We start from the raw sequence: 18,204 nt of genomic DNA, 5'->3' as shown, positions 1-18,204 counted from the left end.
ACTTTATACTTGGAAATTCTATTAAGGATGAATGGTATGTCATCTTGCTGAAGCTTATAACAGCTTTATTGAATAACTGCATTTCTGAACCTTTGATAGAAATGATAAAACAAAGGAAGATGCTTTATGTTTATTTATGCCTTTGTCATAATTCATTGTCTGCTATAAGCTTTTGAGGTGTCTCTTTCTTTGTGGATTTGTTGTAAAATTTTGTTTAATGAGGTATAACACAGTTGTGCTATCTTATTTGGTATATTGAATGAAAATCAATCTCACTGTCATTCAGCTTTCTCTCTCAAATAACTAAAGTCCAAACTTTCTGTTCCCCTGCAGGGAAGAGATATTATATTAGTAAGTTTCTGAATAGGGTATTTGTGTATAGGTGTCAGCATATGCAAATGTTCCAAGTTTAATAAAATGTAGTAATACATATAATGTTTAACATATGTAGAAATTAAAATGTTTTTATTTACTCTAAGTATAAAATTTTATTTGAAAATGTAAGCCTAAATCAAACTATAGAAAAAAATTAATGAATTTATAATATGCTGATGCCTTCCTTTATTATTTTCATCTCTCAAAAATTATTTTTAATTTGAAAGCTAAAATGAGTTATATTTTTAACTGCAGTGCTGGAAATGTACACTAAGCTAAAAGAACAGATGAGTGCAAAAAGGTGAGTTGGTTTCTTTCCTAATTGCTTTTAATAAGAATCCCTTTTTTTTAATTACTTGAAGGCATGTTTAAACTTACTGTAAATTATAGTGGATCATGTGAAGTTTGCTTCTATGCTTTGTTCATCCAGTTTGCTCATCAGGATCATTCAATAAAGCAGTTCTTAGCCATTCATTTGTGGATCCTTACCCTATGTAAATGATATGAAAGATTGATCATATTGATAAGGGATAAATAGACAACTGGGAACAGGAATGAAAAAATATTGATTAATTTACCAACATTGACATTGCATAAGATCAAAGACTAAGTATGTATTGTAAGTCCACAGATGAAAGCAAAGTATGGGTAGTTATATTTTGACAATCTGGGCTAGTGTAGTTCATGTTCTGTTTTATAACACAAATGCATAAATGACAAATGAAAAGTAAAAATAATTTGAAGTAGTTTATTAATTGCCATAGAAACATTAGGTGTACTGTTAACCTGTTTTAAAGATGAAAAATTTATTTTTAAATATTTTTTAATTTTTTTAATTACAGTTGGCATGCAATATTATATTAGTTTCAGCTGTACAGAATAGTGATTAGACATTTATCTAACTAATGGAGTGATCACCCTAATAAATCACCATCTGACACCATATATAGTTATTACAATATTATTGACTATATTCCTTATGGTATATTTTACATCCCCATACCAATTGTTACTTCTTAATACCTTCACCTAAATGTGTTAATTTCTGACCAAATATATCTATATATCTATAAATATACATAAAAGCCTAAGTGACTGTTTTGACCGGATGACCTGTTGGTAGCTATGATGTGCACTGACCACCAGGGGGCAGACGCTCAACGCAGGAGCTGCCCCCTGGTGGTCAGTGCGCTCCCACAGCCAACCTCCCGTGGCCAGCCAGCCTCCTGCGGTCCCTTCCTCCGGCCGGCCCCAATTGGGACTGGGCGAGATGGCCCCAATCGGCCCTGATCGCCAGCCAGGCCGAGGGGCCCCACCCATGCACGAATTCATGCACCGAGCCTCTAAAGTTTGTTTGGTTTCTTTGTTGTTGTTAATCCTCAACCAGGGATATATTTCCATTGATTTTTAGGGAGAGTGGAAGAAAGAGGGAAAGACAGGGAGAAACATCAATGTGAGAGAAACACATTGTTTGGTTGCCTCCTGCACAATGGTTGCCTCCTGTGTAAGCCTTGACCAGGGCCCAGACTCGGGAGGAGCTTGCAACTAAGGTACGTGCCCTTGACTGGAATTGAACCTTGGATCCTTTGGTCCACAGGCCAACACTCTGTTCACTGAGGCAAACCAGCTAGGGCCAAATATATACACACACACACACACACACACACACACCTATATATACAAACACACACATACATATATATATTTAAGTAATATTATTTATATTATAACAATTCTAGTGATTTTAAATTACTACAATAAAATTTAGGTGTGATTTTTAAATTAGTGGTACAATTTTGTGATAATTTGCAAAATATACTCTAGCTTTGAGAATGTATAAGCTAAAAAAACCAATAAATATCTTTAAGTAGCTTTTCAACCTTCTGTTTTTTTTAGTTTGCATATATATTACTTTCTGGTGTTTTTTTTTTTTTTTTAAATATATTTTATTGATTTTTTACAGAGAGGAAGAGAGAGGGATAGAGAGTTAGAAACATCGATGAGAGAGAAACATCGACCAGCTGCCTCCCGCACATCTCCTACTGGGGGTGTGCCCGCAACCAACGTATATGCCCTTGACCAGAATCGAACCCGGGACCCTTCAGTCCGCAGGCCGACGCTCTATCCACTGAGCCAAACCGGTTTCGGCTCTGGTTTGTTTTTCGATAGTGCCTTTTCTCATTTTAATATCTAAATCACTGGAAAGGCATAGAATATTAATTAATTAATTTAAAAATCCTCTACCTACTCTTAAATGGATTTTGGTGGTGAATATTATTGCAGGATATTGACACTTTTGGAAAGTTCAAGTCCTATTATTAAATTTAGTATCTTGACCAAATTATATATCCTTTTTCTGTGTTTCAGTTTTCTCATCTATAGATTAATAGTAATAATCTGCCTTAGATATCTGTCTTATAGAAGTCTAGAGAAAATTGATGTATATGAAATTATATATTAGTTTTTCTAGGGCATAAGCTATACTTTATTAATTGCTGCATATCCAGCATGTCACCAGTGTCTACTAAGTAATAGGCATTCAGTATTTGTTGAAATGGAAAAAAAAATCACTCTGCCAGTGGTTTTTTATTTTTTGTGTGACACAATATTATTTCTAATTGTCTTAGTTACTTTTTTTTTAATTCCTTAAAATATATTTTACTTTAAATTAAATCTGTGCTTTGTATTTTTGGATGGTGATGGTGTGTTGATGAGAGAGATATTAATGAAATCACCTATCAACTAAATATTCTAATTTAAAAATTTATAATTATTATACATTTAGATATAGTGATGACTATAATGCTTGTGATGTTATATAATTTGGATGAAGTGAAATGAAGTTGTATGTTAGTGTATAAGCCATGAATTTTCAGCTTGTAGCTTATTCTTATGATTTATAGTTTGTGCTTATTAGTAAATAAAAATAAATGTTTGTTTTACTTATACCTGACTTTTTTGATGGGAGTGTTAGATTGATTATTTGTAAAATTAATGTAATAAGAAATTTATAGAGTTTTCTTTTTAACTTCTCACAGGTATTACTCTGCTCTAAAAACTATGGAACAATTAGAGAATGTTTATTTTCCCCGGGTTAGTCAATACCGGTTTTGTCAGCTAATGATAGAAAATCTTCCTAAACTCCGTGAGGATATTAAAGAAATCTCTATGTCTGATCTCAAAGACTTTTTGGAAAGCATTCGAAAACATTCTAATAAAATAGGTGAAGCAGCAATGAAACAGGTGAGGTTAAATTTTTTTTAAATTTAATTTAATTATTTAATAATCTAGGTTATAGAATATATTCAAAGTTTACTTTCTTTACATCCATGACATGCTTATTTTTGTTTAGTTTTACCCTTTTGTCATTTTTCCTGGTTCCTGTTTAGAATGGATTCACTAGAGTCTTCTTTTGAATTGTGGTTATTCCTTATTTAACTTGATGTACTATCTGATTCCTTAGCAGTGTTCCCCAACTATGTGGTATTACATTAAATTTTGTCACCAGTCAAATTTGGTATAAAATTAGCTGAAAAGTGGCAGCCTTTTTATGTTAAGGTTCTAAATTGCTCTCTCTTTAAAACAAATTGAAAGTATTATCTGGAATTAACTCCTACAGCTCAATAATAAAAAGACAAGCAATGGGAAAAGATTTGGCAGTTAAAAAGTTAATGTACCTACCTTTGAGTCAGCATTTCCTCTCCTAGTTATTTACCAATGAGAAATGAAAACATGTTCTCATGATGCTCATAGTATCTTTATTTATAGTTGGCTAAAAACTGGCAACAGCCTAAGGAGAATGGATAAACAAATTGTGCTATACTCATAAAATGGAATATTACTTAGCAATAAAAGAATGCATTACTGACATGTGTGACAGCATATATAAACCTCCCAGCCATTATGCTTCTGTACAGCAAAGGAAACAATTATCAGAATGAAAAGGCCATCTACAGAATGGAAGAAAATGTTTGCAACCTATATATTTCATTAGGGATTCATCTCCAAAATATGTAAGGAACTCTTACAACTCAAGAGTAAAGAATCTAATCATCTGATTTTAAAAATGGTGTAAGGACTTGAATAGACTCTTTTTTAAATCCTCATCTGAGGATATTTTTTCCATTGATTTTTAGACAGAGTGGAAGGGAGGGAGGAGGAAGGGAGGGAGGGAGGGAGGAAGAGAGAGAGAGAGAGAGAGAGAGAGAGAGACATCAACATGAGAGAGACACATTGATTGGTTGCCTCCTGCTTGCATCTCAACCAGGGCCAGGGATCAAATCTGTAGCTGAGGTGTATACTCTTGACGGGGAATCAAAAACCGTGAAACTTTGGTCCTTGGGTTGACACTCTAACTACTGAGCCAAACTGGCCAGGGCAATTGATGTGTTTTTTTTAAAGTATACATACAAATGGCCAACAGGTATATGAGAACATGTCAGCATCACTAACCTCAGGGAAATGCAAAACAAAATCACAATGGGATGTCACCTCACACCTGTCAGGATGGCTATTATAAAGAGAGAGAGAGAGAGAGAGAGAGAGAGAGAGAGAGAGAGAGAGAGAAACAAGTGTTGGAAAGAATGTAAAGAAATTGGCAAGAGATACAAGATGGCAGTGGAGTAAGTGGAAGCTACACTCACCTCTTCCCAGGACCAAACTGAAATTACAGCTAAAAATATAGAACAATCAACTTGAATAACCAATTGAAGAATAGCTGAACAGAAATCTTATAGTCAAGGATTTATAGAAGAAGCCACAGCAGACTGGTAGGAAGGGCAGGGAGATGAAAAGGGCTAGCTCCCCAGGGCAGTAGATGAGATCTCGGTGGGATATCTCAGCTGCAAAGGCTCTCCCTGAGGAGCGTGGGGTCTCAACCCCATGTTGGGCTTTCCAGCCCAGAGCACCAGAGCCATGAAGAGGTGACCACATAACATCTGGCTGTGAAAATCAGTGATTATCCATGCCAGGGAGAGATGGGAGTCTGCTAGAGACACAGGCACCCTCTTAAAGGGTCAGTGCGCAAAAACTCTTTTGCAGCCATTCACCCTGAGCTCTGGCAGAGGGGAAGCTGGAGCAGACTAGAGTTACATGAGAAGAGACTGGGGTTTATGGCTCTCGGGAGAGAGCAGAAGGGACAGCTGCCAGGATCCTTATGCTGAGTCACTCTCCCACACCCCAGACATCATCTTTCTTGGGTGGAACACATCCTCATAGCAATAAACTTCTGAGCAGCAGTCACGCACAGCCCGCCTCCATTCGAGGAGCAGCAGCCTTGCGAGCAGCCGGTCCCCCTCCAAGGAGCAACAGCCGCGTGCAGCCCGTCCCCGTATGAGAAGCAGCAGCCTCACCAGCAGCCCGCCCCTGTACGAGAAGCAGAAACTGCGCACAGCCCACCCCCGTCCAAGGAGCAGCTGCGCACAGACAGCTGCGCATGGACAGCTGCGCAGAGCCTGCCCCCGCCTGAGGAGCAGCAGCCTTGTGAGCAGCCCGCCCCAATCTGAAGAGCAGAAGCCGTGAGAGCAGCCCGCCTCGCCAGCCAGAGGAGCCATTACTGCTGTGAGCAGCGCCCACCAGAGGAGCCGCCAACAATTGAGGAGCAGCTTCTGCCATGACTACCCAAGGAGCAGCTGCCGCCCAAGGAGCCACTACCACCCGAGGAGCAGCCCCCGTACGACTCGACACCTAGATCCTTCAGTGAGAGCAAAAATGGGAAGGCAAAGAAACCCCTAAAGGAAAGAAAAGGAGGAATCGCCAGAAAAGGAGCTAAGTGAAACGGAGGCATGCAATATATCAGAAAAAGAATTCAGAATAAGGGTCATACATTTCAACAACTGGATGGATGAAAAAAATCAACAACTTATGTAAGAATCAAGAAGAGATAAAGAGTGATATGGCTGCAATAAAAAACACTATGCCAAGTTTCAACAGTAGACTAGGAGAAGCAGAGGACTGAATTAGCAAATTAGAAGATAGGGAAGCAAAACACACCCAAACTGAATTGCAATTGGAGAAAAAAATTAAAAGACAGGAGGAGAGCCTAAGGGAGCTTTGGGACAACATGAAACAAAGCAACATATGAATAATAAGGGTGCCAGAATGAAAGGAAGAAGAACAAGGGTTAGAAAACCTATTTGATGAAATAACGTCAGAAAATTCCCTGATGTTGGGAAGAAAAAAGTCACACAAGCACAGAGAGTCCCAAACAAGATGAGCCTGAAAAGACCCACACCAAGACATGTCATAATTATGATGGCAAATGTTCAGGACAAAGAGAGAATCTTAAAGGCTGCAAGAGAGAGACAGAAAGTTATGTACAAGGGATCTCCCATTAGATTATCAAATGATTTTTCAACAGAAACACATCAGGCCAAAAAGGAATGGAAGGAAGTTTACAAAGTGATGCAAAGCAAGGGACTGAATCCAAGAATACTTTATCCAGCAATGCTATCATTCAAAATTGAAGGGGAAACAAGGAGCTTCACAGACAAAAAAAGGCTAAAGAAGTTTATCACCACCAAGCCAGCAATGCAAGAAATGCTAAAGGGACTGGTGTAAAAAGAAGAAGAAAGAAGAAAGAACACAGGCACAAAAAATAAAAATGGCTACGAACAAGTACCTATCGATAATAACTTTAAACATAAGTAGACTAAATGCTCCAATCAAAAGACATCAAGTGGCTGAATGGATAAGAAAACATGACCCATGTATGTGCTGTCTATAAGAGACCCACCTCAGAACAAGGGACTCACAGAGACTGAAAGTGAAGGGATGGAAAAATATCTTCCAGGCAAATAGAAATGAAAAAAAAAAAAAAAAGCTGGGGTAGCAATACTCATATCTGACAAAATAGTCTTCAAAGTGAAGGCCATAACAAGAGATAAGGAAGGCCACATCATAATACTAAAGGGATCAATACAACAAGAGGATATAACCCTGGTAAATGTATATGCACCCAATGCGGGAGCATCCAAATACATAAAAAAAATTCTGTAAGATATCCAGGGGGAGATCAACAACAATACAATCATAGTAGGGGACTTTAATACCCCACTGACATCACTGGATAAATCCTCTAGACAAAAAATCAGCAAAGAAACAGCAGTCCTAAATGACTCACTAGATCAGATGGACTTAATTGACATCTTCAGAACATTTCACCCCAAAGCCACGGAATATACGTTCTTCTCAAGTGCACATGGGACATTTTTATTTTTATTTTTAATATATTTTTATTGATTTCAGAGAGGAAGGGAGAGGGAGAGAGAGATAGAAATATCAATGATAAGAGAGAATCACTGATTGGCTGCCTCCTGCAGGCCCCCCACTGGGGATTGAGCCCGCAACCCAGGCATGTGCCCTTGACCGGAATCAAACCTGGGACCCTTCAGTCCGCAGGCCGACGCTCTATCCACTGAGCAAAACCAGCCAGGGCAAGGACATTTTTAAAGATAGACCACATATTGGGTCACAGGCAAAGTCTCTCCAAATTCAAGAAGATTGAAATCATATCAAGCATCTTCTCAGACCGCAATGGCATAATATTAGAAATAAACTACAATAAAAAAATTCAAACACTTGGAAGCTGAATAGCATGCTATTAAACAATGATTGGGTTATCAAAGAGATCAAAGAAGAACTCTGTGCCTTAGTACCTCCAGAGGCTCCACTGAAGTGAGTGAGCCTAATAGGCGGCTGGTAGGTGGAGGCAGAGCTGGGTGCTCTAGGAATGACCGACTCTTGTGTGGTTTATGTGGGCCCTCCTGTTGTAATTGAGTGTTGATTGCTATTGGCCCGTTTGTTCAGGCTGGCTAACTATAAGGATCAACCCCAACCACATAGTAGTTGCCAGATGAATGGTTTAAGAAATTGTGGTATGTACATACAAGGGAATACTACACCCAGTCTATAAAAAGGAAAATAACCTAAAATAGTCAAATTCATAGAATTGAAGAGTGGGATGGTGGTTACCAGGGGCTGGAAGGAGCAGGGAAAGAGGTGTTACTAATCAACAGGTATAATGTTTCAGTTAAGCAAGATGGATAAACTTTGGAGGTCTGCTGTACAATATTGTACTTATAGTGAAAAATAATGTATTAATATATTAACATAATGTTAATATTAATATATTGAAATAATAATAATCTATGTACACTTAAAATTTATGGTAGATTTCATCTTAAGTATGCTTACCACAATAAAATACAATTTTTTAAAAAGTAAGTAGAAGGAAATAATAAAGGTAAGAATAGAAAACAAAACACTAGGGAGAATCAACAGAGTTAAAAGTTGGGTCTTAATCTTTTAAAATAAAATTATAAACCCTTGCAGGACTGTTCAAAAAAGAAGAGAAAGACCACAGATCATAAATTAAAAATGGGATATTACTTCACATCCTATACCTGCAGACAAAAATATAAGAAAATATGAATGAATTCTTGAACCAATTTTGACCATAATAAATTTTGAAATAATCTGAATTTTTCTTTTTCCCAAATAGGCACAACAGCAGAAAACCTTCAGTGTTGCTCTGCAGAAGCAAAATAATGTAAAATTTGGGAGGCACATGTATATAAATGATAGAATTACAGAAGAAAGGAATGAAATTGTGTTGAAACATACATTTGAGGAAGAGGATGAGAATGAAGAGGAGGTGACTAGAGTTACTTTATCTCTGTCTTCTTTCTTTTCTTTCCTTTTTTCTTTCCTTTCTTTTTTCTTTTTTTATTTATTGATTAAGGTATTACATATGTGTCCTTATTTCCCCATTGCCCCCTACCACCCTCCCTCCACTCATGCCCTCACCCCCCTGGTGTCTGTGTCCATTGGTTAGGCATAAGCCTAATATAAATGAATGCATATAAGTCCTTTGGTTGATGTCTCCTCCTTACCCCCACCCTCCCCTACCTTCCCTCTGAGGTTTGACAGTCTGATCGATGCTTCTCTGTCTCTGGATTTGTTTTTGTTCATCAGTTTATGTTGTTCATTATATTCCACAAATGAGTGAGATCATGTGATATTTATCTTTCTCTGACTGACTTATTTCGCTTAGCATAATGCTCTCCAGTTCCATCCATGCTGTTGCAAATGGTAAGAATTCCTTCTTTTTTTACCGAAGTGTAGTATTCCACTGTGTAGATGTACCACTGTTTTCTAATCCACTCATCTGCTGATGGGCACTTAGGCTGTTTCCAAATCTTAGCTATGGTAAATTGTGCTGCAATGAACATAGGGGTGCATGTGTTCTTTCTGATTGGTGTTTCTAGTTTCTTGGGATATATTCCTAGAAGTGGGATCACTGGGTCAAATGGGAGTTCCATTTTTAGTTTTTTGAGGAAACTCCATACTGTTCTCCACAGTGGCTGCACCAGTCTGCATTCCCACCAGCAGTGCATGAGGGTTCCTTTTTCTCCGCATCCTCGCCAGCACTTGTCATTTGTTGATTCGTTGATGATAGCCATTCTGACAGGTGTGAGATGGTACCTCATTGTTGTTTTGATTTGCATCTCTCGGATGATTAGTGACTTTGAGCATGTTTTCATATGTCTCTTGGCCTTCCTTATGTCATCTTTTGAAAAGTATCTATTTAGGTCCATTGCCCATTTTTTGATTGGGTTGTTTATCTTCCTTTTGCTAAGTTGTATGAGTTCCCTGTAAATGTTGGAGATTAAACGCTTATTGGTGATAACATTGGCAAATATGTTCTCCCATGCAGTGGGCTTTTTTGTTGTTTTGTTGGTGGTTTCTTCTGCTGTGCAGAAGCTTTTTATTTTGATGAAGTCCCATTTGTTTATTTTCTCTTTAGTTTCCACTGCTCTAGGAGTTGTATCGGTGAAGATATTGCTTCGGCATATGTCTGAGATTTTGTTGCCTGTGGATTCCTCTAATATTTTTATATTTTCTTTCTTTGTATGAATTTTTTTCTTTTAAGTTGTAATGTATGACTGTGATTCTTATTCTTACCATGTGCAAATTAAATTTATGTAGACTAGTTAGTGATAGTAGGACAATAGAATGATCTGAAGTATTAGATTGCATAATTAACTGATAAACACGAAATATTATAGTTTATACTTGTAAATCAGAGATAGTTCAACTTAGTTGTTCTGCCACAATTAGCAGCAAAAGTGTAAATCTAATTTTTTGAAGTGATCGGTTACATTTTAATTATCTTTTTTTTAAAAAATATATTTCTTTATCTGTGGTAAGCATTTAATTTCATGATAGCTTGACCTTAAAATTTAGACTAATTCTGGATAGCCTGCCTTTAAAAAAAGTTGGTGCTGAGATACTATAAAATAATTTTAATATGATTAAAGTTTTTATTTCTTTTTTAAAAGTTTTTTATTTCTTGAAAAATTTTAATTTAGAAACCTTAAAATTGTTATTTTAAAAGATTACTTATTTAGAGAGAGGGGGGGGGACGAGAGAGAGAGGAGGAGAGGGAGAAAGAGAGAGAGAGAGAAAGGAGAGAGAGAGAGAGAAAGAGAAACACCAATCGAACCTGTGACCCTTTGGTGCTCGGGTGGATACTCTAAACTAGTGGTCGGCAAACTCATTAGTCAACAGAGCCAAATATCAACAGTACAACGATTGAAATTTCTTTTGAGAGCCAAAATTTTTAAACTTAAACTATATAGGTAGGTACATTGTTATTAACTTAATTAGGGTATTCCTAAGGCTTAAGAAGAGCCACACTCAAGGGGCCAAAGAGCCGCATGTGGCTCGTGAGCCACAGTTTGCCGACCACTGCTCTAAACAATGAGCAACACCAGCCAGGGATGTTTTGTATCTTTAACTGCTGAGAGTATTACCATCATGCCCTACTACTAAATCCATACTGTAAGAAAAACTTGGTTGTTTCCCTGTTTTTACAGATCTATTTTATTATTACTTGTATTTGTTTCTATCATTTCCCCTAATAAGTAACTTTATAATAAAAAATAAGTCTACTCTGGGGACTCATGAGCACAGAAGTATGTTTCTTTAAAAATAATTTAGCCTGGCCGGCGTGGCTCAGTGATTGAGCGTTGACCTCTGAACCAGGAGGTCACTGTTCGATTCCTGGTCAGGGCACATGTCCGGGTTGTGGGCTCCATCCCCAGTGGGGGGCGTGCAGGAGGCAGCCGATCCATGATTCTCTCTCATCATGGATGTTCTTCTCTCTCTCTCTCTCTCCTTTCCTCTCTGAGATAAATAAAAATATGTATTTAAAAAATAAAAAAATAATTTATATCTCAAGTTTGAGTAATTTTATACTACTCTATTTCATCTATTCTGAGGTGCAACTTCTCAGAGTTGGGATACATCTTAAATTGATATAGTTTCAAGTGCTAGTGTTTTTTTTCTTTCTTAGTGTTTTATAAAATAGTGATTATGTCTTCAATTTGATGAAATAGTAGATCATATGACTTAGCTGCATAAGAGTAGGAACTTTGTCTATAGTTATACCATAAATCCAATGCAAGAAATGCTAAAGGGACTGGTGTAAAAAGAAGAAATAAAAAGGGAAAAAAGAACACAGGCACAAAAATTAAAAATGGCAATAATGATATAGCCTCTTATCTGTAACAGTTTTTCTGGCACCCTACCAACTATTTGAAGACATAAGTCTCTCTCCTTTATTACCTTACTAGAGGCCCAGTGCATGGATTCATGCACTGGTGGGGTCCCTCGGCCTGGCCTGTGGGGATCAGGCTGAAACCAGCTCTCCGACATCCCCCGAGGGGTCCCGGATTGTGAGAGGGCGCAAGCCACACCGAGGGACCTCACCAGTGCACATTCGGGGCTGGGGAGGGATCGTGGGAGGGCTCCGGGGCATGTCCAGCCCATCTCGCCCAGTCCTGATCAGCTGGGCCCCAGCAACAAGCTAACCTATAGTTGGAGTGTCTGCCCCCTGGTGGTCAGTGCACGTCATAGCAACTGGTTGAACAGTCGGACACTTAGCATGTTAGGCTTTTATTATCTATCTATCTATCTATCTATTTATCTATCTATCTATCTATCTATCTATCTATCTATCTATAAAAGCCTAAGTGACCATTATGACCGAACAACCGGAATGACTAAAACGACTGGTTGCTATGATGTGCACTGTTGACCCGGGGTGGGCAGACGCTCAACACAGGAGCTGCTCCCTGGTGGTCAGTGTGCTCCCACAGCCAACCTCCCATGGCTGGTGGCTGGCCAACCTCCCGCAGTCCCTCCCCCAGCTGGTCCCTGCCCTGGCTAAGGCTCTGGGCAGTGGGCACCATACAATCTGGGTCCGGGAAGCCTGTAGAAGGAGAGCAACCCCAACGCTGATTGAGACAGAGTAGCAGCTCGGAGGGGCCAGAAGGGGCAAGACAGCAGCCTAACTGGAAAGACGTAAAATAAGCACCACCGCCATCTTACCTCTGCCACCGCACCATGCCACTCGCCCTTCTGCCCCCATTAGCCACTTCTAGCTTGGCCCCATGCCTTTCCAGGTTCCCAACCGCTGATTGGCTATCGCTCCTGTGGCTGAGGTAGGAGAGACTACCTGTCTGTCTGTCTGCAACTCCGCCCAAGGGAGTGAGGTGGCTGGAGCTCGGGCAGCCAAGTAGAGCTGTATTTCCACCTCAGAGTGTAGCTGGTGTTCAGGCGTTTTGGGGCTCTCTGTGGGCTTTGCTTGCCGCTACCTCAGCACATCTACACAACTAGATCAGGGCCTGCCAGCCAGCCTCCCGCAGTCCCCTCCTGCCCCCCGTGCACGAATTCATGCATCGGGCCTCTAGTATAGGATAATCTAAAATAGCCAGTGATGATAAATATACACAGAATGAACTACTGAACAAATGCCAAAAGAATGTAAAAAGGGCATTACATTGATAGTCTGTTTTTTATAGGTGATAAATGTTGTAACATGAAGTTAATGAATCTCTTTGTCTATCTTTAACTTTACATTATCCAAGAGTGGACTAGTAGTTTGACCTCTGATTTTTTAAAAATGGTATTTTTTTCCAGGTCTTAACTGTTCAAGAGCTCGTTGATTTTTCTCCAGTTTACAGATGTTTGCACATTTATTCTGCTTTGGTAAGTATCTTTGTGTGTGTGTGTGTGTGTGTGTGTGTGTGTGTGTGTGTACGTGTTTTCATTACTCTGTTGATTTGATTTTAGGGTGATGAGGAAACATTTGAAAATTATTATCGAAAACAAAGAAAGAAACAAGCAAGACTGGTTTTGCAGCCCCAGTCAAATATGGTAAGTATATAAAATTTTTGAATCGGTCATGTTATCACTTTTTATCTCCTTACCTGCTTTAATTTCTTCAGAGCTTGCATCGCTATTCATTTAACTATAAATATTTATTGAACACCTACTATTTCCAGTAATTGATTTGGGTGCTGATGGTACAACAGTGAGCAAAACAGATAAGTCCCTTTTCTCATGAACTTACATTCTATTGGCAAAGGTAGACAGTAAACAAATAAAATAGACAGTGAGTAAATAAAAGGATAAACAAGTAAACATATGAGCTGTTGGGAGTAATCATTAGTTTCTTACAACATGGTGGACTCTACCTTGATTAATTTTTTTTAAAAAGTATTTTTTTAAATTGATTTTTTTTTTTTTTTTTTTTTTTAGAGAGAGTGTAGTCAGGACAAAAGTATAGTCAGGACAAAAATGTAGTGAATATGGAACTGTTTCATATATTGGTTTTGGTGATAGTTACATGACCAGATATATTTTTGAAAACTTGTAGTGCATGAAAAAGAGTGAGTTTTATTGTATATAACATATACCTCATTAGATCTGACAAGAAAACAGGAAAACCTAAATGAAGGCAGAAATTGAGATTAGTGTAAGCATTTATATAAGCTTGCTGATATAATTAGGGGATAAGAAACTATAGAGAATGTCCAAAAAATGTGAAGGAAAATCAGGTAGAATACCTAGATATTAAAGATATATTAACCAAAATTTAAAATTTTTTGATAGGTTTAACAGTTGATGAATTCTCTTCAGTTGATCTGAAGAAATTATCTAGAAAGAATCACAGAGAGACAAAATGATAAAAATAGATAAGAGCAAGGGTATACAGGGAGAAGGTCTAACATATTTCTAGTTGGAGTTTCAGAAAGAAAAGATAAAACAAATGGGACAGAGGAGTATTTGAGGATATAATGGCTGAGAATTTGCCAGGACAGATGAAAAATAGAAACCTATAGGTTAAGCCTAAGGAATACCAAGTTGGTTAAATAAAAAGGATTTACTCTTAAAGACCTTACAGTGAAACTTCAGAATACTAAAGATAGAGAAAATAGAAAACCTGAAAAACATTATCAGCTGACTTGATTAATTGATGTTGACTGAATACTTTACCCAAAACAGCAGACTACGCACGGTTTTCAATTAGACTTGGAATGTTCACCAAGATAGATCATATTCTGAGCCATTAAATACATCTCAACAAATATAAAAGCGTTGAAATCATACAGAGTATGTCTTCTGACCACAAGATCATTATCTATATGCAAAACTATAAATAATTATAAACAATATGCAATTGTAGACCATTTGTAAAGAGTTTGACATTTATTGTGAATCAGATGAAAAGTCATTGGGAGGTTTTTAGCAGAAGATATGTGATCTCATTACTATTTGGAAGTATCATTTTTGCAGGTATCTGGAGAATAGACTAAGGATCAAGCCTGAAAGCTAGGGAGACTAGTAGGAGAATGATGTAATATCCCAAGTGAGAGATGGTGGTGGCTTGAATTAAATGCTGAGAGGGTGGGCAGTTCTGAAGTCATATTTACTTTTTAACTTGTTTATTGTCTGTCTTATTTTTAATGCAAGTTTCATGAGGGTAAGGACTTTTTGTTATTTATCAGTGTATCCCCTGGTGCTTTAAAATGTATGCAGCATATAGTAGGCTCTCAATAAATATTTGTTAATAAATGTAGTGACTTTTTTGTTCTGGTATGTATTGGTTTAAATTGATTTTTATTTTTCATTTAAAGCATGAAACAGTTGATGGCTATAGAAGATATTTCACTCAAATTGTAGGGTATGTATCTAATATGGAAATAAATATTATTTTTATATTATGTTAAATGTCAGAACTAATAATTTTGTATTTGGGTTTGAATTTTTTTAACACATGTTATATCGGTAATTACTGTTTTTAGGTTCTTTGTGGTTGAAGATCATATTTTGCATGTGACCCAAGGATTAGTAACCAGGGCATACACTGATGAACTTTGGAACATGGCCCTCTCAAAGATAATTGCTGTCCTTAGAGCTCATTCAGTAAGTCAGACAATTTATGTTACTAAATTTTTAATTTACTTTGAGAACTTCTGAGACAGATATTGTCAGAAGAAAACTGTACTTCCATCGTTCTGTATATATTTAGTTATTGCTCAGATTTGGAAGTAGTACTGTCAGGCTTTCATTTGGTAATACTGGGCTGTGATTTTGCAACTGACTAGGGCTTCCCAAGACATTTTTAGTCCAGTATTATAGAAAACGAAGAATTAAGCTGGTCTCATTAATCTCAACTGACCTCTTCATTAGATCACTGAAAGCACCATGAATAAAGGGTTTTTAATTATCATTCCAAATTCTTTGCTTCCAAAATAAATTCCACCATTAAAACTAAAACAACAACAACCCAAAACACAATAGAACTTGTTCTTCAATGTTCATAATTTGTTTGCAGTAATGCAATAATAAATTTCTTTAAAATATGCAATGTCAAATTTTGAACTCATTTGAATAAAGAAACTTTATGTAATGAGATATTTTTAATGAATAAAAGTAAAATGATTAAGTATTTATATAATATGCTTCTTGTGGAAATAATAAATATGTTAGTATTATAAAGACTACTGAAATTAATGATTGTTCAGTGTAGACTTTTTCTTAAGACAATTTCAGTAGTTTACCTTCAGTAAAATCTCTTCATACTTAAAATTTTATAACCTTATTTATAATTTTATTGAGAATATTGAAAACATTTTAAAAGAGGATTATTAGCTTATGTGATATTTATATTATAAATACACTGCATTTTTATTTATCTGTAATACAGATTCTTAATACACTATTTGTCCAGTGAACTAATTTTCCTAACATATTAATAAAAAACAATATGTTTTATGGTTTATATTCAGACCAGCTCTGAATATGTAAAATTATAATATACTTCCTATTAATTCCATGACATCATTACAAGGTCATAATATGTTGAATGCAATGTATCACACTCAAATTTTTATTAAATACTCTTAAGAGGACAGTGAATTTCACTATTCCTTTGAAATTAATTATTTTCTTTTGGTACATTATTAATAAAATACTTAAATTGTCATTCTTATGTTGGAAAAAAGTAATGTACTTGTGTCTCTTATAAGGTAAATATTTGAGAACTAAAAATGTGAGTTATATATTTATATACATATATAAATATATATATTTAAAACCCATTTTTTCATTTGAAAATAACTAGTAGAAATATGAGTGTCATTGCTTTAACCAAAGTTTACTATGTGCACATTTTAGGAAAATCTTTTAATACAGATATGTAGATACATTATTTTAATGATCTTTCCCTAAGAAATTTTACTAATTAGAGAAAGCCAGCTGTGGATCTAACTAATAACCAAGATTCAAAATTTATTGTAAGTCTGGCAGATTAAAGGGAAAAAATTCAGGTTTTAATTCTTAGTTTTTAACCTAATGACGCTGGGTTTTTCTATTTGTTTGTTTCCACTCCTATATCTACACCCACCCCCACCACCACCACCACCACAGTCTTATTGCACTGATCCTGATCTTGTTCTGGAGCTGAAGAATCTCATTGTAATATTTGCAGATACTTTGCAGGTGGGTGATACTCTAACATTCAGTTAATGACTATTTTAAGCAATTAAAGATTTACAAAATAATAAGCTATGCTCATTTAATTTATTGTGGATTAATGGTAGTAAAATAGTAGTAACCAAATGTTTACTTATATATTAGCATTTACCCAGGATTTTTCATACAGCGTCCTGCCTTATTATGAACTTTGGACAGAGCTCATGGAATATTACCATCTTTTTAAATATTGGTCATTCAGTTAGAATAGAAAAAGTATTTTTGTAGTTGATTGGGCGCCATCCCATGCACCCAAAAGTTGCCTGTTCGATTCCTGGTCAGGGCAAATGCCTGGTTTGCAGGCTTGATCCCCAGTAGGGGGCATACTGGAGGCAGCCCATCAATGTTTTGCTCTCACAGCAATGTTTCTCTTTCTCTCTCTCTCTCCCGCCCCCCCTCAAAATCACTTTTAAAAATCTTCAAAAAATAAAACAACCTAGCAACTTTATTTCTAAACAAACAAACAAAAAAACATGGTGCAATAAAAAGAACTCTGTACTAGAAATTAGGAGTTACAAGTTCTGCCTTAGGACAGTGATCGTGGGCCCTGGAAGTCACACAGACACTGAGTTAATTTTCTGCCTCTGATGTTGAATAATTGTATATTTACTAGTACTAGTTTTCTAAACTTTATACCCTCATTTGTGAAAACAGATTTATTACTAGTTTTCAGAATTGTTTTGTTTTAAATGTGATAATTATGAAAACGCATAGTTTGACAGTTGTATTCACTCATTTCCTTCCTAATTTCAGATGTGCTATGACTGTGAGCAAATCACTTTACTTCTTCGAGTCTTTTTTAAAAACTAAGATTAAAACTGAATTATCTGAAAAATCAGTATCTTTGTGATTTTTCAGTATCAAGGTTTTAAGCTCATCCCTCCTCCTTTGTCACTGATCATAAAAAATCGATTGCATATTGTTTTCAGGCTTAAACTTATGGGA

The 18,204-nt window shown here is 36.6% G+C and overlaps 1 protein-coding gene across 5 annotated transcripts in view; it reads left to right on the top strand.

The window, feature by feature from the left end:
* Positions 1 to 18,204, top strand: part of EXOC6 (exocyst complex component 6) — a 146,555-nt gene that overhangs the window by 42,068 nt on the left and 86,283 nt on the right. For all 5 annotated transcript variants that reach the window (XM_070432696.1, XM_070432695.1, XM_070432693.1 and 2 more), the window contains 8 exons: positions 631 to 676; positions 3,414 to 3,618; positions 8,876 to 9,028; positions 13,360 to 13,428; positions 13,513 to 13,596; positions 15,360 to 15,406; positions 15,528 to 15,648; positions 17,155 to 17,226. In XM_070432696.1, the coding sequence (XP_070288797.1) occupies positions 631 to 676; positions 3,414 to 3,618; positions 8,876 to 9,028; positions 13,360 to 13,428; positions 13,513 to 13,596; positions 15,360 to 15,406; positions 15,528 to 15,648; positions 17,155 to 17,226 (797 nt within the window). The remainder of the gene's footprint in view (positions 1 to 630; positions 677 to 3,413; positions 3,619 to 8,875; positions 9,029 to 13,359; positions 13,429 to 13,512; positions 13,597 to 15,359; positions 15,407 to 15,527; positions 15,649 to 17,154; positions 17,227 to 18,204) is intronic.

The sequence above is a fragment of the Myotis yumanensis genome, unplaced genomic scaffold, assembly GCF_028538775.1.
Source record: "Myotis yumanensis isolate MYYU_CA2020_CCGP unplaced genomic scaffold, mMyoYum1.0.hap1 SCAF_13, whole genome shotgun sequence".
NCBI classification, from domain to species: Eukaryota; Metazoa; Chordata; class Mammalia; order Chiroptera; family Vespertilionidae; genus Myotis; species Myotis yumanensis.
The sequence above is the reverse complement of the archived record's forward strand: the minus strand, read 5'-3'. Positions and strand labels throughout refer to the sequence as shown.